Source organism: Oncorhynchus masou, chromosome 6, assembly GCF_036934945.1.
Source record: "Oncorhynchus masou masou isolate Uvic2021 chromosome 6, UVic_Omas_1.1, whole genome shotgun sequence".
Lineage (NCBI taxonomy): Eukaryota > Metazoa > Chordata > Actinopteri > Salmoniformes > Salmonidae > Oncorhynchus > Oncorhynchus masou.
Window position 1 is genome coordinate 28,386,519 of NC_088217.1, and position 25,835 is coordinate 28,412,353.

At 42.3% G+C, this 25,835-nt stretch overlaps 1 protein-coding gene across 1 annotated transcript; it reads left to right on the forward strand.

The window, feature by feature from the left end:
- Positions 1–5,149: 5,149 nt before the first annotated feature.
- Positions 5,150–24,945, forward strand: LOC135541828 (advillin-like). Its single transcript, XM_064968237.1, has 20 exons — positions 5,150–5,368; positions 5,735–5,886; positions 5,982–6,046; positions 14,064–14,260; positions 16,523–16,631; positions 16,747–16,857; positions 18,398–18,603; positions 18,813–18,891; positions 19,007–19,105; positions 19,275–19,428; positions 21,351–21,451; positions 21,570–21,707; positions 21,834–21,992; positions 22,197–22,376; positions 22,632–22,783; positions 23,023–23,167; positions 23,368–23,556; positions 23,699–23,767; positions 24,088–24,198; positions 24,440–24,945. Exons 2-20 carry the CDS (start codon positions 5,808–5,810, stop codon positions 24,551–24,553), a joined length of 2,457 nt encoding a protein of 818 aa, XP_064824309.1. The 5' UTR covers positions 5,150–5,368; positions 5,735–5,807; the 3' UTR covers positions 24,554–24,945.
- Positions 24,946–25,835: the final 890 nt, after the last annotated feature.

Below are 25,835 nucleotides of genomic sequence, written 5' to 3' on the forward strand. Positions count from 1 at the left end.
CCTCTCCGACAGATAGGCCTCTACTGGAGATGGCTCGTAGGACATCTCCTACAGTATAGGCCTCTACAAGAGATGGCTCTTAGGACCTCTCCTACAGTATAGGCCTCTCCTGGAGATGGCTCTTAGGACCTCTCCTACATTATAGGCCTCTACAGGAGATGGCTCTTAGGACCTCTCCTACAGTATAGGCCTCTACTGGGGATGGCTCTCAGGACCTCTCCGACAGATAGGCCTCTACAAGAGATGGCTCTTAGGACCTCTCCTACAGTATAGGCTTCTACTGGAGATGGCTCTTAGGATCTCCTCTACATTACAGGACTCTACAGGAGATGGCTCTTAGGACCTCTCCTACATTATAGGCCTCTACAGGAGATGGCTCTTAGGACCTCTCCTACAGTATAGGCCTCTACTGGGGATGGCTCTCAGGACCTCTCCGACAGATAGGCCTCTACAAGAGATGGCTCTTAGGACCTCTCCTACAGTATAGGCCTCTCCTGGAGATGGCTCTTAGGACCTCTCCTACATTATAGGCCTCTACAGGAGATGGCTCTTAGGACCTCTCCTACATTATAGGCCTCTACTGGGGATGGCTCTCAGGGCTTCTCCGACAGATAGGCCTCTACTGGAGATGGCTCGTAGGACATCTCCTACAGTATAGGCCTCTACAAGAGATGGCTCTTAGGACCTCTCCTACAGTATAGGCCTCTCCTGGAGATGGCTCTTAGGACCTCTCCTACATTATAGGCCTCTACAGGAGATGGCTCTTAGGACCTCTCCTACAGTATAGGCCTCTACTGGGGATGGCTCTCAGGACCTCTCCGACAGATAGGCCTCTACAAGAGATGGCTCTTAGGACCTCTCCTACAGTATAGGCTTCTACTGGAGATGGCTCTTAGGATCTCCTCTACATTACAGGCCTCTACAGGAGATGGCTCTTAGGACCTCTCCTACAGTATAGGCCTCTACTGGGGATGGCTCTCAGGACCTCTCCGACAGATAGGCCTCTACAAGAGATGGCTCTTAGGACCTCTCCTACAGTATAGGCTTGTACTGGAGATGGCTCTTAGGATCTCCTCTACATTACAGGCCTCTACAGGAGATGGCTCTTAGGACCTCTCCTACAGTATAGGCCAGTACTGGGGAGTGCTCTTAGGACCTCTCCTACAGTATAGGCCTCTACTGGAGATGGCTCTTAGGATCTCTCCTACATTGTAGGCCTCTACAGGAGATGGCTCTTAGGACCTCTCCTGCAGTATAGTTCTCTACAGGAGATGGCTCTTAGGACCTCTCCTACAGTATAGGCTTCTACTGGGGATGGCTCTCAGGACCTCTCCGACAGATAGGCCTCTACAAGAGATGGCTCTTAGGACCTCTCCTACAGTATAGGCTTCTACTGGAGGTGGCTCGTAGGACATCTCCTACAGTATAGGCCTCTACAAGAGATGGCTCTTAGGACCTTTCCTACAGTATAGGCCTCTCCTGGAGATGGCTCTTAGGACCTCTCCTACATTATAGGCCTCTACAGGAGATGGCTCTTAGGACCTCTCCTACAGTATAGGCCTCTACTGGGGATGGCTCTCAGGACCTCTCCGACAGATAGGCCTCTACAAGAGATGGCTCTTAGGACCTCTCCTACAGTATAGGCTTCTACTGGAGATGGCTCTTAGGATCTCCTCTACATTACAGGCCTCTACAGGAGATGGCTCTTAGGACCTCTCCTACAGTATAGGCCTCTACTGGGGATGGCTCTCAGGACCTCTCCGACAGATAGGCCTCTACAAGAGATGGCTCTTAGGACCTCTCCTACAGTATAGGCCTCTACAAGAGATGGCTCTTAGGACCTCTCCTACAGTATAGGCTTGTACTGGAGATGGCTCTTAGGATCTCCTCTACATTACAGGCCTCTACAGGAGATGGCTCTTAGGACCTCTCCTACAGTATAGGCCAGTACTGGGGAGTGCTCTTAGGACCTCTCCTACAGTATAGGCCTCTACTGGAGATGGCTCTTAGGACCTCTCCTACATTATAGGCCTCTACAGGAGATGGCTCTTAGGACCTCTCCTACATTATAGGCCTCTACTGGGGATGGCTCTCAGGGCTTCTCCGACAGATAGGCCTCTACTGGAGATGGCTCGTAGGACATCTCCTACAGTATAGGCCTCTACAAGAGATGGCTCTTAGGACCTCTCCTACAGTATAGGCCTCTCCTGGAGATGGCTCTTAGGACCTCTCCTACATTATAGGCCTCTACAGGAGATGGCTCTTAGGACCTCTCCTACAGTATAGGCCTCTACTGGGGATGGCTCTCAGGACCTCTCCGACAGATAGGCCTCTACAAGAGATGGCTCTTAGGACCTCTCCTACAGTATAGGCTTCTACTGGAGATGGCTCTTAGGATCTCCTCTACATTACAGGCCTCTACAGGAGATGGCTCTTAGGACCTCTCCTACAGTATAGGCCTCTACTGGGGATGGCTCTCAGGACCTCTCCGACAGATAGGCCTCTACAAGAGATGGCTCTTAGGACCTCTCCTACAGTATAGGCTTGTACTGGAGATGGCTCTTAGGATCTCCTCTACATTACAGGCCTCTACAGGAGATGGCTCTTAGGACCTCTCCTACAGTATAGGCCAGTACTGGGGATGGCTCTTAGGACCTCTCCTACAGTATAGGCCTCTACTGGAGATGGCTCTTAGGATCTCTCCTACATTGTAGGCCTCTACAGGAGATGGCTCTTAGGACCTCTCCTACAGTATAGTTCTCTACAGGAGATGGCTCTTAGGACCTCTCCTACAGTATAGGCTTCTCCTGGGGATGGCTCTCAGGACCTCTCCTACAGATAGGCCTCTACAAGAGATGGCTCTTAGGACCTCTCCTACAGTATAGGCTTCTACTGGAGGTGGCTCGTAGGACATCTCCTACAGTATAGGCCTCTACAAGAGATGGCTCTTAGGACCTTTCCTACAGTATAGGCCTCTCCTGGAGATGGCTCTTAGGACCTCTCCTACATTATAGGCCTCTACAGGAGATGGCTCTTAGGACCTCTCCTACAGTATAGGCCTCTACAAGAGATGGCTCTTAGGACCTCTCCGACAGATAGGCCTCTACAAGAGATGGCTCTTAGGACCTCTCCTACAGTATAGGCTTCTACTGGAGATGGCTCTTAGGATCTCCTCTACATTACAGGCCTCTACAAGAGATGGCTCTTAGGACCTCTCCTACAGTATAGGCCAGTACTGGGGAGTGCTCTTAGGACCTCTCCTACAGTATAGGCCTCTACTGGAGATGGCTCTTAGGATCTCTCCTACATTGTAGGCCTCTACAGGAGATGGCTCTTAGGACCTCTCCTACAGTATAGTTCTCTACAGGAGATGGCTCTTAGGATCTCCTCTACATTACAGGCCTCTACAAGAGATGGCTCTTAGGACCTCTCCTACAGTATAGGCTTCTACTGGAGATGGCTCTTAGGATCTCCTCTACATTACAGGCCTCTACAGGAGATGGCTCTTAGGACCTCTCCTACAGTATAGGCCTCTCCTGGAGATGGCTCTTAGGACCTCTCCTACATTATAGGCCTCTACAGGAGATGGCTCTTAGGACCTCTCCTACAGTATAGGCCTCTACTGGGGATGGCTCTCAGGGCTTCTCCGACAGATAGGCCTCTACTGGAGATGGCTTGTAGGACATCTCCTACAGTATAGGCCTCTACAAGAGATGGCTCTTAGGACCTCTCCTACAGTATAGGCCTCTCCTGGAGATGGCTCTTAGGACCTCTCCTACATTATAGGCCTCTACAGGAGATGGCTCTTAGGACCTCTCCTACAGTATAGGCCTCTACTGGGGATGGCTCTCAGGACCTCTCCGACAGATAGGCCTCTACAAGAGATGGCTCTTAGGACCTCTCCTACAGTATAGGCTTCTACTGGAGATGGCTCTTAGGATATCCTCTACATTACAGGCCTCTACAGGAGATGGCTCTTAGGACCTCTCCTACAGTATAGGCCTCTACTGGGGATGGCTCTCAGGACCTCTCCGACAGATCGGCCTCTACAAGAGATGGCTCTTAGGACCTCTCCTACAGTATAGGCCTCTACAAGAGATGGCTCTTAGGACCTCTCCTACAGTATAGGCTTCTACTGGAGATGGCTCTTAGGATCTCCTCTACATTACAGGCCTCTACAGGAGATGGCTCTTAGGACCTCTCCTACAGAATAGGCCAGTACTGGGGAGTGCTCTTAGGACCTCTCCTACAGTATAGGCCTCTACTGGAGATGGCTCTTAGGACCTCTCCTACATTATAGGCCTCTACAGGAGATGGCTCTTAGGACCTCTCCTACAGTATAGTTCTCTACAGGAGATGGCTCTTAGGACCTCTCCTACATTATAGGCCTCTACAGGAGATGGCTCTTAGGACCTCTCCTACAGTATAGTTCTCTACAGGAGATGGCTCTTAGGACCTCTCCTACATTATAGGCCTCTACAGGAGATGGCTCTTAGGACCTCTCCTACAGTATAGTTCTCTACAGGAGATGGCTCTTAGGATCTCCTCTACATTACAGGCCTCTACAGGAGATGGCTCTTAGGACCTCTCCTACAGTATAGGCCTCTACTAGGTATGACTCTTAGGACCTCTCCTACAGTATACGCCTCTACTAGGTATGACTCTTAGGACCTCTCCTACAGTATAGGCCTCTACTAGGTATGACTTTTAGGACCTCTCCTACAGTATAGGCCTCTACTAGGTATGACTCTTAGGACCTCTCCTACAGTATACCTTCTACTGGGAAGGACCTTCTAATGCCTAGTCATTATATGCAGCAGCTGCATTACAGCATCAATAGTCCATTGTGCAGTGCATCATTTATCAAAACATCTATAGCTCTTTGGCTTCCTTCCTCATTTCCTGGCAAAGGGAGGGTTATTTATTACTCCCCCTCCCTCCCTTTCTTTCTCCACCTCCTCTCCCCCCCTTCCCTCCCATCTCCACTATCACTAATGTGTCCTTTAAGCCCGTGGTCTTTTGAATATGAGTCGTGTCTGCTCTCTCATTTCCCTGCTGATTTGTGTATCTTTCCTTTTCTCGAATCAGCGATTGGATGGAGCGATAGGAGAGGTCCTGGAACATGCAAACTCAGGCAAATCTCCCAGGGTCCAAGGGCCAGGAGGAGGAAGAGGAGAAGAAGGATGCTTTGATGCTCCAGTGACAATCCTAAATCCTCTGGTACTCTCCTGGGGATGTACTGCTGTGTCCAACCTTGAGTCAACAGAAGAACCATCCAGACACACACAGAGACACTTACTCCTACAATCAAGCAAGTAACTTTCTAGCCGGACACCCTTGTCTTCTACCTCTGCAACAGCAACTCCAGGTACTGTTTGACTTGATCATATCTGCCCTCTGTGATTTCTGAGTTTCATGGTGTGTATTGAGAGAAGATAATCAGGATGTTTTATGGCTGGATCGATATAGGCGTACACAGCTTTGACCATCAGAACAATAAGGTACAGTATGTTGTGGACTTTGTGACATTGACTGAATCTAATGTATAGTAATGGATGTCAATGGCAACGCAGTGCTTTTGAATGCTTCTCCCTCTTCTTCCGACAACACCCATTTTTTGATGCAAATACATTCGTTCTGCAGTAAAACTCCATAAATCCTGAAATTGATATTGAAGTCATTTTTAATATCCATCTCAATAACCTCCTGTGTCAGATCATGCAATTTTGTTCAGTGGTTACAGAAATACTCCTTCTTCGTCCAAGGATCTTTCCCTCATAGATTGAGATTGCCTGTATCTGAGAAACATGGAGTACACATTCAGAGCAGTATCCCACAATCCTGGGATTATAATCTGGCGAATCGAGGTAAGGCAGCTGTCAGTCAGTGTATCCTTTGAAAATGATCAGGGTGTGGATTTCACAAAGTCAGTTGTGAAAAAGACAGACGTCTGCATTTCTTTGTCATCACAGAAAATGGAGTTGTGCAGGTCCCTGAAAAATCACATGGAAACTTCTACGAGGGCGACTGCTACATCCTACTCTCTGTGAGTCTCGGGGCCATGATACTCATCAGGGATGTCATGTCAGCACATTAATTTGTTGAATGAGGGAGTTATGATTTGCAGTGCCTAATGAAAGTCTACACACCCCTCTTCACATTTGTCTGTCTTAAAATGTAATCTAAAAGGGATTCAATAGTTTTTCCCCTCTACAGATATACAACTTCTCCACATTTTTTTGTGGTACTTTTTACCCCTTTTTTGTGATATCCAATTAGTAGTTCCAGTCTTGTCTCATCACTTCGACTCCCAACTCGGGAGAGGCGAAGGTCGAGACCCACGCATCCTCTGAAACACGACCCTGCCAAGCCGGCCTGCTTTTTGACACACTGCTCGCTTAAGCCGGAAGCCAGCCGCAACAATGTGTCGGAGAAAACACTGTACAACTGGCAACCGTGTCAGCGCCCGGCCCACCACAGGAGTCACTAGAGCGAGATGGGACAAATACATCCCGGCCGGCCAAACCCTCCCCTAACCTGGACAACACTGGGCCAATTGTGCCCTGCCTCATGGGTCTCCCGGTCACGGCTGGCTGCAACACAGCCCGGGATTGAACCCAGATCTGTAGTGATGCCTTTAGCACTGCAATGCAGTGCCTTAGACCGCTGCGCCACTCGGGAGGCCTACTCCACATTTTCAAAGTGAAAGAAAGCTATAGAATAATTTCCAAATGAACACAAAAAACCCTAGGATTTCTTGAATGCGCATGTCTTCTTTGCTCCGTTCATATTTATTTTGAGCCTGGCAAACTCCCCAGTCCCTGCCAGTGACAAGCATACCCATAACATGATGCTGTCACCACAATTCTTGAAAATACAAACGGATCCACAACATTGCATTCACTCCATACTAGCCTGTGTGATAAAGTAAAACATCCACTCCAAATCATCCATTCTGTTTGCAACAAGGATGTTAAGCAATACTGCAAGACAACACAGTGAATACATTAAATACAAAACTACAGGTTTGGGTCAAATCCAATACATTACAGAGGGAACCCCTCTCTATTTTCAAGTATTGTAGTGGCAGCATCATGTTATATGTATGCTTGTCATCGGCAGGAACTGAGGAGTTTGTCAGGATCAAATTAAATATGAAAAGAGAAAAGCCCAGGTAAAAAGTTAGAGGAAAACCAGCCTCAGCCTTCTGAATACCCTGGGATAGAGTTTTATTTTACAGCGAGACAATTACACAAATGTTAATGCCAAAGACACACCAGAATGGCTTTCAAAGTGGTGTTGAGTGTTCCTGAATGGTCCAGTCTTAAATCTGCTTGAAAAATCTGAAACAAGGTTTGAATATTGCAGTCCATCAATGATTCACAATCAAATGTAATGTGATTGAGCAATTTTTACAAAAACAATGGATATGTTGCCCTATATGTTGGTAGAATCATTTTCTAAATGATTCACAGCTCTAATGGCTGCCAAAGGTGCTTCCACCAAGATTTTTTTATTATTTTTATTATTTAACCACATATTGACTAGGCAAGTCAGTTAAGAGCGCATTCTTATTTACAATGACGGCCTACCCAGTCCAAACCCAGACAACGCTGGGCCAATTGTGAGCCGCCCTATGGGATTTCTTAACTCTTGGTTGTGAAAACATACGCAATCCAGATATATTTGTTTATTTTTTACATTTTCTATAACTTCCTTTAAACTTTGAAAATATTGTGTTGATCTGTAGGGAACCCCCACACCCCGCACACACATTTAATCAATATTTAGATTGAATTTTAAGGCAGTAAAATGTGAAGACTGTACATAGGGTGTGTAGACTTTCACTAGGCACTGCATGTTAATTAATGCCCTGGAGGGAATCAGTGTGTTTGCTTTGGAGTCTGTTTTGCATGATTATCATAGTGGTGACAGTATTTGCTTGCTAACGGCTATATACCATTGGTCCTGGTTTGAAGGCCTGTGAGTCACAAAATGCTCTTTGTGATGTTTCCTCTTTCTATCTCTGTCGGTTTGTTTGTTTGTCTGTCCGCCTCTACCTCCTCTTCTTTCAATCTCCCTCCATGCTTTTTATCTCTTTCTATCTCCACCCTCTCCCTATCTGTCGCTCTGTTAATCTATCTACAGTGCCTTCAGAAAGTATTCACACAAGGTGGGATTCAAATGGATTTAATGGTCATTTTTTTGTCAATGATCTACATAAAAATTCTAATATTGGTCCAAAAAAAATGTCATGAAAAATAAAATACTAATATACATTATCTTGATTACATAACTATTCAACCCCCTGAGTCAATACATGTTAGAATCTGTGAGTCTTTCTGGGTTAGTCTAGGATTTTGCCTGTGCTTAGTTCCATTCTGTTTATTTTTATCCTAAAATAAACTTCCTAGTCCTTGCAGATGACAAGCATACCCATAACATGATGCAGCCAGCACCATGCTTGAAAATATGAAGAGTGGTACTCAGTCATATGTTGGATTTGCCCCAAACATAACAATTTGTATTCAGGATATAAAGTTAATTTCTTTGCCAATTTTTGGGGGTCTTTCGTGCTTTGTTGCAAACAGGATGCATGTTTTGGAATATTTTTTTAATTCTGTACAGGCCTACTTCTTTTCACTCTGTCATTTAGGTTAGTGTTGTGGAATAACTACAATGTTGTTGATCCATCCTCAGTTTTCTCCTATCACAGCCATTAAACTCTGTAACTGTCACAATTGGCTAGTGGTGAAATCCCTGAGTGGTTTCCTTCCTCTCCGGCAACTAAGTTAGGAAGGACACTTGTATATTTTTAGTGACTAGATGTATTGATACACCATCCAACGTGTCATTAATAACTTCACCATGCTCAAAGGGATATTCAATGTTTGTTTTTTGTATTTTTACCCATCTACCAATAGTTGCCCTTCTTTGCGAGACATTGGAAAACCTCCCTGATCTTTGTGGTTGAATCTGGGTTTGAAATTCAATGCTCGACTGAGGGACCTTACAGATAATTGTATGTGTGGGGTACAAATCATGTTAAACACCATTATTGCACATAGAGTAAGTCCATGCAACTTATTATGTGACTTGCAATAACAAAGGGGTTGAAGACATTTTAGTAAAAACATAATTCAACTTTAACATTATGGGGTATTGTGTGTAGGCCAGTGACACAAAATCTCAATTTAATCCATTTTAGTTTCAGGTTGTAACACAACAAAATGTGGAAAAAGTCAAGTGGTGTAAATACTTTCTAAAGGCACTGGATCTATTTCTCTCTCTCTCTCAATTCAATGGGGCTTTATTTACATGGGAAACATGTTTACATTGACAAAGCAAGGGAAGTAAACAATAAACAAAAGTGAGAAGACACAAAACATCAACAAACAATTATTAGAAATTAACAGTAAACATTGCACTCACAAAGGTTTCAAAATGATAAAGACATTTTAAGTGTAATATTATCAACTATGTATAGTGTTTTAGCAATGTGCAAATAGTTGTAGTAGGAATAGTAGGGAAGATAAATAAACAGATAAGTGTTGGTGGTATTTACAATGTTGTTTCTTCTCCACTGGTTGCCCTTTTCTCATGGCAACGGGCCACACATCTTGCTGCTGCAATTGCACGTTGTGGTATTTTGCCAAACAAATATGGGAGTTTATTAATGTTTTATTTGTTTTCAAATTCAGTGTGGGTCTGTGTGATCTGTGAGAAATATGTATCTCTAATGGGGTCATGCATTTGGCAGGAAGTTCAGCTCAGTTTCCACCACATTTTGCGGCCAGTGTGCACATAGCCTGTCTTCTCTCGAGAGCTATGGAGCTATGGCGGACTCTCGCAATAGCAAAGCTATGCTCACTGAGCCTGTACATATTCAAGGATGTTCTTTAATTTTGGGTCAGTCACAGAGGTCACGTGTTCTGCCACTGTCTAGTCTCTGTTTAGGGCCAGATAGCATTCCAATTTGCTGTTTTTTGGTTAATTCATTTCCAGTTTGTCAAATAGTTATCTTTTTGCTTTCTCATAATTTGGTTGTGTCTGATTGTGTTGCTGTCCTGGAGCTCTGTGGGGTCTGTTTGTGTTTGTGAACAGAGCCCCAGAACCAGCTGGCTGAGGGGACTCTTCTCTAGGTTCATCTCTCTGTATGTGAGGGCTTTGTGGTGGAATGTTTGGGCATCGGTTTGTTTTAGGTGGTTGTACAATATAACACCTCTATTCTGGATTTGGATAACTACCGGATATAGTCCTAATTCTGCTCTGCATGCATTATTCTGAGTTTTGCGTTGTACACTAAATATATTTTTGCAGAATTCTGCATGCAGCGTCTAAATTGGGTGTTTTTTCAAATTTGGTGAATTCTTGGTTGGTGAGTGGACTCCTAGACCTCACAACCAGAGGACAATGAGTTCTAGAACTGATTCAAGTATTTTTATCCAGACTCTAATTGGGATGTCGAATTTTGTGTTCCTTTTGATGGCGTAGAAAGCCCTTCTTGCCTTGTCTCTTAGATCGTTCACAGCCTTGTGGAAGTTACCTGTGGTGTTGATGTTTAAGTAATGCTTGACTTGGGATGAAAGAAGTGCAGGAGCTGTCTTTTTCCAAGTTGGTTCATTAGACTATGTTCACCAAAATTCACAAATTACATTATGCTACAGATACCTGATAATTCACTGTTAATGGTTTTACAAATTTTCCATTAGTTCTCCATGATTTTTAACCACGTTTTCATGACTATTATTATAGCGTACATGAAAAGTAAGCATTATTGACACTGGAAGGCTGCTGTGTCAGATCCCATGTAGACTTACCATCTCCTGCCATTGTGCCCTTGATCAAGGCACTTAACCTTCAACTAAGTAGAACTCGAGTTGTCACATGTTGTCAACATGTGGTCAACCCTCAATCTGGAGAGCTCCTGGGTGAGGAGGCTTGGCTATTGATCCAGCCCTGAAACACCCAAGTCTACCCTGTTGAGCAGCTCCTGTTTTGACTACTATGTGGTTAGACCAGGGCTTGAACAAAAGCCTGCACACTCAGTAGCTATCCTGGAGGATGGTTACCACCCTTGATATAAAATATTGCAACATTATAACAACATGCTTTTGTCTTTAGAAAATGATTCCCTCATTCAATGAATCAGGGATCAAATGGATAAAGTAAGCAATTCAAAGCCAGGTATCTAACTAGACATATTTATATATAAGGCTATAATATTCATATTTTGGGGGAGATCTATGCACAGCATGTTATTTGTCAATTAGACTATTCTTCGAATATTGTTTAACATTAGCCATAAATTATGGCTACTGTCTAGTAGAGGGGAATCCCAACTTTCCAACATTGCAGATTTATTTAGGCTCTACAGAGGTGGTGGAAATGTGACAACGACATTAATGCTTAGTTAGCTATAGCAAGATAACTTGTAGAAATTATGTTTTGAATTGGCTATCTAGTTAGTCTTGTCTGTAATTATTTTATACCTTCTGCTGAAATGTCGCGCTCTTCCTCAGGCAACGGCCCACTCCCCCTTGCACACAAACAGCACACACAGACAGGCACTGAAGGGTCATTCCCATTTAAAAATGTGCCTTTATGAATTACATAACAAAAATTATTTAACTAATTTCCATGACTTTTCATGACCTTACAATCCCTAATTTGACAATTTGGAACAGCATTCAGGCTGGCACATTTTCAATATGCGCACTTTCAAACAGTTTACTGTTACGCACAGATTCACAGACTAGCAGCAAATAAACTTGACCAAAACGGAATCAGGAAATGAATGCCCACTCTCCATTGCTATTCAATGCAGATCTCGCCTTCATTCCACTTCGATCAATCATTTTTTGCCTGTGTGTGAATCTGGGCCCAGCGATAGACTACTTTGTTTTATAGAGGAGGTGATACGCAGTTCCCCTAAACTTTGAAGTGCCTGTATGGCGCTCTGTACGGCTCTGGCCGAAGTCAAGCAATGTGTCACGCCCTGACCTTAGAGAGCTTTTTATGTCTCTATTTTGGTTTGGTCAGGGTGTGATTTGGGTGGGCATTCTATGTTCTTTTTTCTATGTTTTGTATTTCTTTGTTTTGGCCGGGTATGGTTCTCATTCAGGGACAGCTGACTATCATTGTCACTGATTGGGAAACATACTTAGGTACCTTTTCCCACCAATGTTTTGTGGGTAGTTTTTTTTTCTGTCTGTTTAGTGTTCTTCACATGACAGGACTGTTTCGTGTATTCACTTTGTTATTTTTGTTTATGTGTTCAGTTCAATAAAAGTAATGAACACTCACTACGCTGCGCTTTGGTCCGATTCCTCTTCCGACGACGACACCCGTTACACAATGTGTTTAGGCCAGGAGCTCAACTTTCACCTGCCGCCTAATGAAAATGAAAAGTGTTTGCGAATGTATTTACAAAAACAACAGATATGTAAATAACGTAAGTATTCAGAACCTTTCCTATGAGACTCGAAATTGAGCTCAGGTGCATCCTGTTTCCATTGATCATCATTGAGATGTTTCTACAACTTGATTGTAGTCCACCTGTGGTAAATTAAATTCCTTCGACCTCATGGCTTGTTTTTTTGCTCTGACATGCACTGTCAACTGTGGAACCTTATAGACAGGTGTGTGCCTTTCCAAATCATTTCCAATCAAATGAATTTACCACAGGTGGACTCCAATCAAGTTGTAGAAACATCTCATAGATGATCAATGGAAACAGGATGTACCTAAGCTGAATTTCGAGTCTCATAGCAAAGGGTCTGAATACTTATGTTAAGATATTTCTGTTTTTTTAAATTTCTAACATTTCAAAAAAACTGTTTTCACTTTGTCATTATGGGGTATTGTACGTAGATTTGTAAGGTAACAAAATGTGGAAAAGGCAAGGAGTCTGAATACTTTCCGAATGCACTGTGTACGTGGTCTGTCGTATGTTTTTTTGGTAAGAAACCAATTTGACATTTGCTCAGGACATTGTTTTCACTGAGGAAATGTTGGTGTCTACTGTTGTTGATACTGCAGAGGATTTTTCTGTGATTGCTGTTGACACAGATTCCACAGTAATTATTGGGGTGAAATTTGTCTCCACGTTTGTGGCTTGAGGTAATCAGACTTTGGTTCCAAATATTGGGGAATACGAATAAGAATAATGTTGGAGAGTTTAAGAATAGCCCATTTGAATTTGTGTTCTGTATATTTTATCATTTTTGTTTAGTATACCATTAACAACACAGGCCTTTTCGGGTTGGAGGGTTTGTATTTGTCCTGTAGCTCATCCAATGTAATTGGAGAATCCAGTGGGTTCTGGTAGTCTTTAATAGCTGATTTACGCTCTTATTCTTTGCTTTATTCTAGAATTGATTAAATTTTATTTTTCTCTCATCAATCTACATACAATACCCCATAATGACAAAGTGAAAACTGTTTTTTTGAAATGTTAGAACTGTTGTTATATTGTTGAAGAGGTTGGAGAAGTGGTTTATCCAACCATCTCAATTTTGAATAGATAGCTCTTCATTAAACCATTTCTCATTGCTGTTAGTTTTCTTAGGTTTTCTGCCTGAAGTTTACACCTTCACTATTGCAGGGAAACATTTTGTCCATGAAGTTCTCTTGGGGTGATTGGCTTTGTTTTTGGCCAATTGTTTTTTGGTAGGTATCTACACTACCCTTCTTCCATCGATAGCATTTCTCAATAGCATGCAGTTTTTTCTGCTTCGATACCTCATGGTTGAGTATTGCTCTCTTCAAGTAGATTGTGATTTTGCTGTGATCTGATAGGGGTGTCAGTGGGCTAACTGTGAACACTGAGAAACTCTGGGTTAAGGTCAGTGATTTAGTGGTCTGCAGTATTACTGCCAAGAGATGAGCTATAGGTGTACCTACAGATGTAGTTCCCTCGAAGCCTATCATTGACTATGTACGGACCCAGCGTGAAACAGAGCTGCAGGAGTTGTGACCCGTTTATGTTGGTTGTTTTGTTGTAGTTGTGTCTTGGGGGGCATATTGATCTCTCTCTCTTTATCTCCCCCTGTCTATCTCAGACCCAGAAAGTGGGTAGCTCTCTCTCCTATGACATCCACTACTGGATCGGCTCCCAGTCCAGTCAGGATGAACAGGGTGCGGCCGCAGTCTACACCATCCAGCTGGATGAGTTCCTGGGATCAGGGCCCATCCAGCACCGCGAGGCCCAGAACCATGAGTCGGATGCCTTCCGGGGATACTTCAAACAAGGGGTCATGTAAGTATATACAGTGGCTTGTGAAAGTATTCACCGCCCTTGGAATTTTTCCTATTTTGTTGCCTTGCAACCTGGAATTAAAATAGATTTTTTTGGGGGGGTTTGTATCATTTGACTTACACAACATGCCTACCACTTTGAAGATGCAAAATATTTCTTCTTTGAAACAAATGACAAATAAGACAAGAAAACAGAACTTGATTGTGCACACCTATTGGGGTATGTCTCTATAAGCTTGACACATCTAGCCACTGGAATATTTGCCCATTTGTAACGATCTTCTTCATCTGAGGAACAGGAAAGATCGGACCAAAACGCAGCGTGGTAAGTGTCCATGTTAATTTAATAACTGAACACGAAATACAAAATAACCAAGTGAAACAACGAAAATTGAAACAGTCCTGAAAGGTGACAACACAAAACAGGAAACAACGACCCACAAAACCCATGTGGGCAAGAGCTACCTAAGTATGATTGAGAACCAGAGACAACGATAGACAGCTGCCTCTGATTGGGAACCATACCAGGCCAAACACAGAAAACATAGAAAAACAACATAGAATGCCCACCCCAACTCACTCCCCGACCAAACCAAAATAGAGACATCAAAAAGGAACTAAGGTCAGGGCGTGACACCATTCTTCAAGGCAAACTGCTCCAGCTCCTTCAAGTTGGATGGGTTCTGTTGGTTTATAGCAATCTTTTAGTCATACCACAGATTCTCAATTGGATTGAGGTCTGGGCTTTGACTAGGCCATTCCAAGACATTTAAATGTTTCTCCTTAAACCACTCAAGTAAGCAACACTAGGAGTATGCTTAGGGTTATTGTCCTGCCGGAAAGTGAACCTCCGTCCCAGTCTCAAATCTCTGGAAGACTGAAACAGGTTTCCCTCAAGAATTTCCCTGTATTTAGCTCCATCCATCATTCCTTCAATTCTGACCAGTTTCCCAGTCCCTGCCGATGGAAAAACATCCCCACAGCATGATGCTGGGGATGGTGTTCTCGGGGTGATGAGAGGTGTTGGGTTTGCGCCAGACATAGCATTTTCCTCGATGACCAAAAAGCTCAATTTTAGTCTCATCTGACCAGAGTACCTTCTTCCATATGTTTGGGGAGTCTTCCACATGCCTTTTGGCGAACACCAAACATGTTTGCTTATATTTGTCTTTAAGCAATGGCCTTTAACTGGCCACTCTTCCATAAAGCCCAGCTCTGTGGAGTGTACGGCTTAAAGTGGTCCTATGGACAGATACTCCAATCTCCACTGTGAAGCTTTGCAGCTCCTTCAGGGTTATCTTTGGTCTCTTTGTTGCCTCTCTGATTAATGCCCTCCTTGCCTGGTCCATGAGCTTTGGTGGGCGGCCCTCTGTTGGCAGGTTTGTTGTGGTGCCATATTCTTTCCATTTTTAATAATGGATTTAATGGTGCTCGTGGGATGTTCAAAGTTTCTGATATTTTTTTTATAACCCAACCCTGATCTGTACTCCACAACATTGTCCCTGACTTGTTTGAAGAGCTCCTTGGTCTTCATGGGGCCGCTTGCTTGGTGGTGCCCCTTGCTTAGTGGTGTTGCAAACTCTGGGGCCTTTCAGAACATATATATATATATATATACTGAGATCATGTGACACTTATATTGCACACAGGTGGACTTTATATAACTAATTATGTGACTTCTGAAGGTAATTGGTTTCACCAGATCTTATTTAGGGGCTTCACAGCAAAGTGGGTTAATACATATGCACGCACCACTTTTCTGTTTTTTATTTTTTAGAATTTTTTTAAACAAGTAGTTTTTTAAATTTCACTTCACCAATTTGGACTATTTTGTGTATGTCCATTACATGAAATCCAAATAAATATCCATTTAAATTACAGGTTGTAATGCAACAAAATATGAAAAACACCAAGGGGGATGAATACTTTTGCAAGGCACTGCACATAAAATATATATAAATATATACACAGAGACAGGGAGAAATCAAACAACCTCATCGTTATACTCTGTTCAGTATTCCCATTCTGATCTTATTCTGAGGCACTGTGGGTAATTCTTCTGTGGGTGTAGGTTGGGCAAAGCAGCACAGTTATCAATGGTGATTAGTGTACCCACCCATACAGATTTGATTACTGAGCAAAAGCTCTTATTTCAACGTCACTAAAAACACAATGTATATTGTGCACACAATACAGACATTACACTGTAATAAAACCAAGAGAAATGTATTTTATAGCCTACTTACCTCTCTGTCTCCTACAGCTATAAGAAGGGTGGGGTGGCATCAGGAATGAAACACATAGAGACCAACAGTTATGACATCCAGAGACTGCTGCATGTGAAAGGGAAGAAAAGGGTCAGCGCCATGGAGGTGAGAAACATAGATACAGGGGGATTTCATTCTGTGTAACACAACAGGAAGTGCTGCTGAAAATGCTTGAAAATTAACTTGTAATGTATCTGGCACAATTCTGCCTATACTGTAGGTAGAGATGAGCTGGAAAAGCTTCAATCTTGGGGATGTCTTTCTGTTGGACACTGGTAAAACCATCATTCAGTGGAATGGACCAGAGAGCAACAGACAGGAGAGGCTCAAGGTACGGTAACGATCTGTGCAATTGCTATTCTCAAGGAGTGCATCCACAGTGAAGCCAATGTAATCTTATTACACCTACCTCCTATCAGTGACACAATGAAGCTAATTCCACATTGGTAGCTCAATAAGAGTGGTTGAAGTGAAATCCACTTCACTCCCCTAAAGATTGGCTGAAGAGACCACTAGTAGAAAAACATTAGAAGCAACACTTTAGATTAGAATCACAGTAAATCAATCATGCACCTCTGGGTTATTCCACCAATTCTGTGCCTTTTGAAAATATTTGATTTCACCTAATTTTAAGATTCTGTCATAAAGAGCACATGTTCATGTAATGCGGTGTGTGCTGGTGGCAGGGAAGTCAGGCGCAGGAGAATGAACTTGGTAAAAACAGAGCTGTTTAATAAACATTCCAAAAACCTCAGAAAACCAAAGTATACAAAAATAACATAATAGGGTGCAAAACCTGTCGCACACCAAAACAAATAACACACCTACATGCAACAAACAATCTCTGACAAGGACATGAGGGGAAACAGAGGGTTAAATACACAACATGTAATAAATGGGATTGGAACCAGGTGTGTAGGAAGACAAGACAAAACCAATGAAAAATGGATCAATGATGGCTAGAAGGTCGGTGACGTCGACCACCGAACACCACCCGAACAAGGAGAGGGACCGACTTCGGCGGAAGTCGTGACAGTTCAACTTTATTCAAAACAAATCTTTCCATCTTGATAGGTTAAATAAATTTTAAAAAAATACTATAATAAGTGCCTATTAAGTGCCAAATAAAGTAACAGGGTTGATGATTTCATCTTAAATCCGACATAAATCCCATTGTGACAGGGAGAATGGAAGCTTGTTGTGGGCAACAGAGAGCGGTAGTTGAATGCAAGCTTCACAAAAAAACGTTTATCTCGCCTGTCTATCTTATGGGTAACAGGGTTGACAGGTGTTATGCTCGACCTGTTTAGTTGTCCCATCACAAAACACCAGAAAATTGCCAAAAAGAGTAGAACCAGCTCACTTGCGTTTACACTATGATTTGACTATTAGATGTTCAATGTTTCTTTTGGAAAAAATGATCCAAAACTCAATAAAAATGCAGTTATTGTAACAGGGTTGACCTTAAAAGAGGGAGAAACGTAAATTGAACCACTAATCACATTAAATAAATAATCCTTAGAAATTAATTTGGCAAATCAAGTTAATAACTAGGGCTTTACAATGATTATGAAACTTGGGGAAATGTTTGGTGGGTTGAAGTGGGTTGAAATCTTCCTAAAAGTGACACAGGGTTGATAGAGGGACATGTACAAATGCAGAAGTTTTGCACTTTATAAGCCATAATTCATATAATAAAGTCTGATTTATTGAATTCTCCAGGTGGTATATATTAAAGGGCACTTCATTTAATTTAACAGACTTTTAAAATGCAATATTGGTGAACAATTTCTACTGAAAATATCAAAGGGACGCAACATCCACTCTTTTCATGGAACAACATCTCTAACTTTACATTCTGTGACTCTTAGGGCATGCTGCTGGCTAAAGACATTCGGGACAGGGAGCGAGGGGGTCGGACGGAGATAGGGGTGATAGAGGGGGAAGCAGAAGCAAATTCCTCTAAACTGATGGACATCCTGACTAGCATCCTGGGGCAACGGACCTCCAAGCTGCCCAGTGGAACGCCTGATGAATTAGCTGACCAACAACAAAAAGCACAGCTTACTCTGTACCAGTGAGTGGCTAAGGGCCTATGTCCAGATGTCCTGTATTTATGCCTGTTTGGATTGCATTTATTCAAAAAATAGTTAACTCCAAAAAGTTTAAAACTCATTCTGAATCATAGTTAGCCTAGTCCAAGCCATGTTTGGCATGACAATAAGATACAAGGAGTTGACACGATAGCATGCTTAGTCATTAGTAAGTATGTCCTGTCCCCAACAGTGTGTCTGATGCTGAGGGCCAGATGAAAGTCATAGAAGTTGCCACTAGGCCACTGGTTCAGGACATGTTGAATCATGACGTAAGTCTGCAGAGCAGAAAATTGTACAAGTCGGACATCATTTGATATAAGCATTATGAAGAGTTGTGGGCTCCCAGTGATAGACATTTGCTCATGTGACTTAATCTTTCTCCAGGACTGTTATTTCCTAGACCAGGGAGGGGTGAAGATCTTTGTGTGGAAGGGGAAGCGAGCCAACAAGGCAGAGAGACAGGCTGCCATGTCCAGAGCTTTGGTGGGTATAAGAGATCACACATACTGTACATACTGTATGGTATCTTCTTTTTGTTTCCTATTTTGTAACAAAAATCAGCTATAGTGGCAGCTTGAGTTTTGTGTGCCAAGTAACCAGTTGCAGTATCTGATGGGAATGCACTGAATCTGTCTCCTTCCTTTGTGAACAGGAGTTCATTAAGCTGAAGAACTACCCCACTACCACCAATGTGGAGACAGTGAATGACGGGGCAGAGTCTGCCCTCTTTAAGCAGCTGTTCCAGAGCTGGAGTGTGAAGGATCAGACTGTAGGCCTGGGCAAAACACACAGTGTGGGGAGAGTGGGTATGTGTTTCTATGTTAGGTACCAGATCCAAATCAATAGCTAGAAATGGGATAAAAGTTATTGTCTTTAAGTGACTACCTTTCCCCCTTTTGGATGTATGTTTGACATGAGTGCTTGGAAAATACTATCTTTATCTAATTGCTCACTTTGTGTTTGTCTTTATTTTGTGGAGTCATTAAAACTCGTTTTTCAACCACTCCACAAATTTCTTGTTAACAAACTATAGTTTTGGCAAGTCGGTTAGGACATCTTCTTTGTGCATGACACAAGTCATTTTTCCAACAATTGTTTACAGACAGATTATTTCACTTATAACTCACTCTATCACAATTCCAGTGGGTCAGAAGTTTACATACACTAAGTTGACTGTGCCTTTAAACAGCTTGGAAAATTCCAGAAAATGATGTCATGGCTTTAGAAGCTTCTGATGGGCTAATTGACATCATTTAAGTCAATTGGAGGTGTACCTGTAGATGTATTTCAAGGCCTACCTTCAAACTCAGTGCCTCTTTGCTTGACATCATGGGAAAATCAAAAGAAATCAGCAAAACCCTCAGGAAAAAAAATGTAAACCTCCACAAGTCTGGTTCATCCTTGGGAGCAAATGCCTGAAGGTACCACGTTCATCTGTACAAACAATAGTACACAAGTATAAACACCATGGGGCCCGCAGCCGTCATACCTCTCAGGAAGGAGACGCGTTCTGTCTCCTAGAGATGAACGTACTTTGGTGAGATAATTGCAAATCAATCTCAGAACAACGACAAAGGACCTTGTGAAGATGCTGGAGGAAACAGGTACAAAAGTATCTATATCCACAGTAAAATGAGTCCTATATCGACATAACCTGAAAGGTCGTTCAGCAAGGAAGAAGCCACTGCTCCAAAACCGCCATATAAAAGCCAGACTAAGGTTGGTAACTGCACATGAGGACGGAGATCGTACTTTTTGGAGAAATGTCCTCTGGACTGATGAAACAAAAATAGAACTGTTCGGCCATATTGACCATCACTATGTTTGGAGGATAGAGGGGGAGGCTTGCAAGAGGAAGAACACCATCCCAACCGTGAAGCACGGGGGTGGTAGCATCATGTTGTGGGGGTGCTTTGCTGCAGGAGGGACTGGGGCACTTCACAAAATAGAAGGCATCATGAGGTAAGGAAAATGATGTGGATATATTGAAGCAACATCTCAAGACAACAGTCAGGAAGTTAAAGCTTGGTCACAAACTGGTCTTCCAAATGGACAATGACCCCAAGCATACTTCCAAAGTTATGGAAAAATGGCTTAAAGACGACAAAGTCAAGGTATTGGAGTGGTCATCACAAAGCCCTGCCCTCAATCCTATAGAATATTTGTGGGTAGAACTGAAAAAGTGTGTTTGAGCAAGGAGGCCTACAAACCTGACTCAGTTACACCAGCTCTGTCAGGAGGAATGGGCCAAAATTCACCCAACTTATTTTGGGGAGCTTGTGGAAGGCTACCCGAAACATTTGGCCCAAGTAAAACAATTTAAAGGCAATGCTACCAAGTACTAGTTGAGTGTCTGTAAACTTCTGACCCACTGGGAATGTGATGAAAGAAATAAAAGCTGAAATAAATAATTCTCTCTACTATAATTCGGACATTTTACATTCTTAAAATAAAGTGGGGATCCTAACTGACCTAAGACAGGGTATTTTTACTATGATGAAATGTCAGGAATTGTGAAAAACTGAGTTTAAATATATTTGGCTAAGGTGTATTTAAACACTTTTTTGTTTGTGTGTTATATCATAGTTTTATATAAGTGTTATATATATGTGTTATTTCATAGTTTTGATGTATTCACTATTATTCTACAATGTAGAAAATAATAAAAATAAAGAATGTGTAGGTGTGTCCAAACTTTTGACTAATACTGTATACATTTATATGTTAGCCAACGTCACTCAGGAGAAGTTTGATGCCACACGGATGCATGTGATGCCAGATGTAGCAGCACAGGAGCGCATGGTGGATGATGGCACTGGCCAAGTGCAGGTAAACTCACAAAAACATTAACTCTGATTTATATCATTTGTTCCAAGATATCTCTCGGTCATTTGACTCACTGTTTGTTCCTTGTGGACATTTCATACACTCTCTGTGACACATGCAGGTGTGGCGTATCGAGGACCTGGAGCTGGTCCCAGTGGAATCCCAGTGGCATGGCTTCTTCTATGGAGGAGACTGCTACTTGGTCCTCTACACTTATGAGGTCCACAACAAACTCAACTACCTCCTTTACATGTGGCAGGTAAAGGAGCTCACTGCCATTGTAGAACGCATGAAGGTTCATCCATTTATTTGGAATAACATGGCAATAAAATTGCATTACTTTAGACCTAAATAGATCATCATTACAGTTCATATTTTTTTTCAGGGGCGTCATGCCTCTCAGGATGAGATAGCGGCATCTGCCTTCCAGGCCGTGGCCCTGGATCAAAAGTATGGTGACCAGCCTGTACAAGTAAGGATCACCATGGGCAAGGAACCCAGACACTTCATGGCCATGTTCAAGGGTAAAATGGTTATATTTGAGGTGAGACAGTTTTTTATTTTTTTATTTAATGGTACAATGATACGATTTAAGAATTGTGAAACTGGTTTTCATTTTCTGATATCCATGGATTGTCTTTTGTTTATCCGTGATTATAGGTTGATTTTGGATTTCAAACCATTAAGTAATTTATTACAACATATTTAAATCAAACCTGACCTGCTCTCCTCATCTTCTGTTCCTTAGGGTGGTACCTCCAGAAAAGGGACATCTGACCCAGAGCCCCCCATCAGATTGTTCCAGGTCCGCGGTTCTGACGCCTCCAACACCAAAGCCATCGAGGTGCCGGCCCTAGCAGCCTCGCTCAACTCAAACGATGTCTTTCTGCTGAGGAGCCAGTCCGGGATTCACCTGTGGTGTGGCAAGGTACTGTAGGGAGGATAAATAGATATATCCAGGTGTGGAATCTGCTGGTTTTCTGTTTTACCAGGTAATTAATTGCACACACCTGGTGTGACAGGTCTAAATCAGTCAGAAAGGGGAACAATTAATAAAATGATGTGGAACATGCTTCGAGGTCCAGAGTTGAGTTTGTGGGGTATAGCGAATAGGGTGCCATTTGGGACGCAGACACAGAGATGGTACAACATTCTGTCTAATAGTCTTTCTCTGATTGACCAGGGATCAAGTGGGGATGAGAGAGCCATGGCTAAGGAGGTCAGTTCTGTAATTGGACAGCACTCAACTGCTGAGGAGATCGTGGCGGAGGGTCAGGAGCCTGTTGAATTCTGGGATTTACTTGGAGGGAAGGCCCCTTATGCCAACGACAAGAGGTAATAAACAGTCATAAAGTATGGCAGTATGTTACCTTGCCATTATCTGTATTTCAACCAAATATTCTCTCATATAATGTCAATTGGAGCAGCTGTATTACTATTACTATTATTAGTGAAGTGATTGCAATCCTAAACCATGTACAATTTATTGATGTGAGTCACTGTGCTAGATATGTTGGATTTCAAGTAAACAGTTTGGTGTATTTACATTTGTGTGTGTTTCTTGTCTCTGAAAGACTACAGCAGGCTGCTCTGGATCATCAGCAGCGTCTCTTTGAATGCTCCAATAAGACTGGCCGTTTCATCGTTACCGAGGTGACCCAGTTCACACAGGATGACCTCAGCGAGGATGATGTCATGCTGCTAGACACGTGGGACCAGGTACAGTGTGTATTGTTAAAACACAACTTGCAATGTTAACCAAATTGGTATAAAGTAAATCACACAATTATAAAACATTATACTAACAAAAAGGTAATAGGTCTGCAATCAAAGCGCTGTCACATGAAGCTTACTTTATTTTGTATATTTTATATTACATTTGTGAACTGTCATCAGATATCTGATCATGTTGCATCCAGGTTTTCCTCTGGGTAGGGAATGAGGCCAATGAGTTGGAGAGGAAGGAGGCTGTTGTCACCAGTCAGGAGTACCTGCGAACCCACCCAGGGTCCCGGGACCCTGACACCCCCGTTCTCCTCATCAAGCAGGGGTACGAACCCCCCACCTTCACCGGCTGGTTCACCGCCTGGGACCCCTCCAAATGGAGTGTGAGTGCAAGTGATCTGCTTCTCTTCCAGTTGAACTCTCGGCCTGTGTGTGTGTGTGTCTGTGTGTGTGCGTCAAATTGTACACAACTGTTTAAGTATATAGATTCCATCAATAATACTGTACACACATTTGTTGTGTTAGGGAGGGAAAACTTACGAAGAGCTGAAGAAAGAGTTGGGGGAGGTGACATTCCTCGTAAGGATCACAAATGTAAGCACAATTTTATTTATCTATGCATTCACCAAAACTTGGTGTAAAGAGGGGGATTGAGAAAATGATGAGCTGAATCCATCAATCAATTGACCTAACCTTGCTGTGAACTCAACCCAACAGACGAAGGGATACCTCAATTGTATTGGCCCTGTACACACTCAGGCCATTACAACAGATTTACAACCCACTTTGGTTGTGATACAACTGATCGTTTAGTTTGTCTGAACAAAAATTATTACACATCCATTATGCCTCGGCAGCCGTTGTGTAAAAAAAAATTGTCAGACAAACTCCTGAATCTAATCTTTGCCTCTCAGGAGCAGAATGGTGTTGAGACCAAGAAGAACTTCCAGTCTTACCCACCTAAGGACCTGATCAGCAAACTAGCCAATGAGCTGCCTAAGGGTGTCGAACCCACCCAAAAGGAGGTAGGTGTACTGAGCTGCTATAATGAAGTGACGAGTGTTCAAAGTACTGCCACACTGATACACTCAGATGCTGTATTCATTGGTAGTTTTTAAAGTGTGAAAAGTATATTCTCTCCTCAATATGAGTTACGCTGTAGTACAACTTGTTTTAAGTGTCTTGACAAATGTATTATTTACACTTGAATGTTGCCTTGAAACATGTAAATGGTCTCCTCCTCTCTCTCCCTCCTCTGTCTTCCAGAAACATCTCTCAGACTCAGACTTCAGTGCTATATTTGGAATGTCTAAAAACCTGTTTGCCAGCCTGCCTCTATGGAAGCAGCTGAGCATTAAAAAAAGCAAAGGCTTATTTTAAGGTGACTGAATGTCTCATAATTTTGCATCAATTTCCAGATGTTTAAATTTGCAAAGCATACTAATTGTACCTTGTTCCAACATGTACTTTTAATTTGTGTCTTATTATTTTGTTCTAATTTCAAAGACTGTCATAAATTAAATGGACGTCAGAAGACATTAACTGAGATATTTAATGTTTTGTGCACTTAAAAAGACATTTTGATTGTACATGTCTACCTCTCAATCAAACATCCATGTTAAATACAATCAATCAAATAAAAATATCAATGTGTGTATTCTCAATGATTATATTATTGCCTCTTCGGACCACGCACAACTACCATATATCCTGTAGTTTAGTTGATTGTAATATGGTAGGACTCAATATACAAATAAAAAAGGGGATATGTCTATCATTGTTATGTGTGTTTCATGTGTGTAGTTCACAAGAGGCTTTCAGGGTCTTGATTTCTTGGTGTAATTATCTTTCTCCTAATCCATCTTCAATAAATTGATGTTAATAATGTCAAAATCAAACATGCATAATTGTGATTGAATTGTTTTGAGTCCTGAATATATATTTTATGGCAAACTATTTTTATTAGCAGACATTTTTGGAGGTGTGTTGTGTTCAATGCAATGCATGCAACCTTTGTACCATGTCGTTGCACTATATTTGGGGCGTGTCTATTCCTATGATGTCACCACATACCCTATAGTTACGTACACATTGAAACAACAGAATCTAAAGCGGAGATACAGAAATACACTATAGAAAAAGAAGGAACAGCACTGTCAGAAATCAACTCAATGTAATCGAAGACTCCATAGACTCTAACCACTTCTGGGAAAATTGGAAAACACTAAATAAACAACAACACGAAGAGTTATCTATCTAAAACTGAGATGTATGGGTAAACCACTTCTCCAATCTTTGTGGCCCAATAACAAAGAACAAACAGCAAAAACATATACATGATCAAATACAAATCTTAGAATCAACTATTAAAGACTACCAGAACCCACAAAATGCAAACCCTCCAACCCAAAACGGCCTGTGGTGTTGATGGTATCCTCAATGAATTTATAAAATATACAAACCACAAATTCCATTTGGCTATACTTAAACTCTTTAACATCATTAGCTCTGGCATCTTCCCCAATATTTGGAACCAAGGACTAATCACCCCAATCCACAAAAGTGGAGACAAATTTGACCCCAATAACTACCATGGGATATGCGTCAACAGCAACCTTGGAAAAATCCTCTGCATTATCATTAAAAGCAGACTCGTACAATT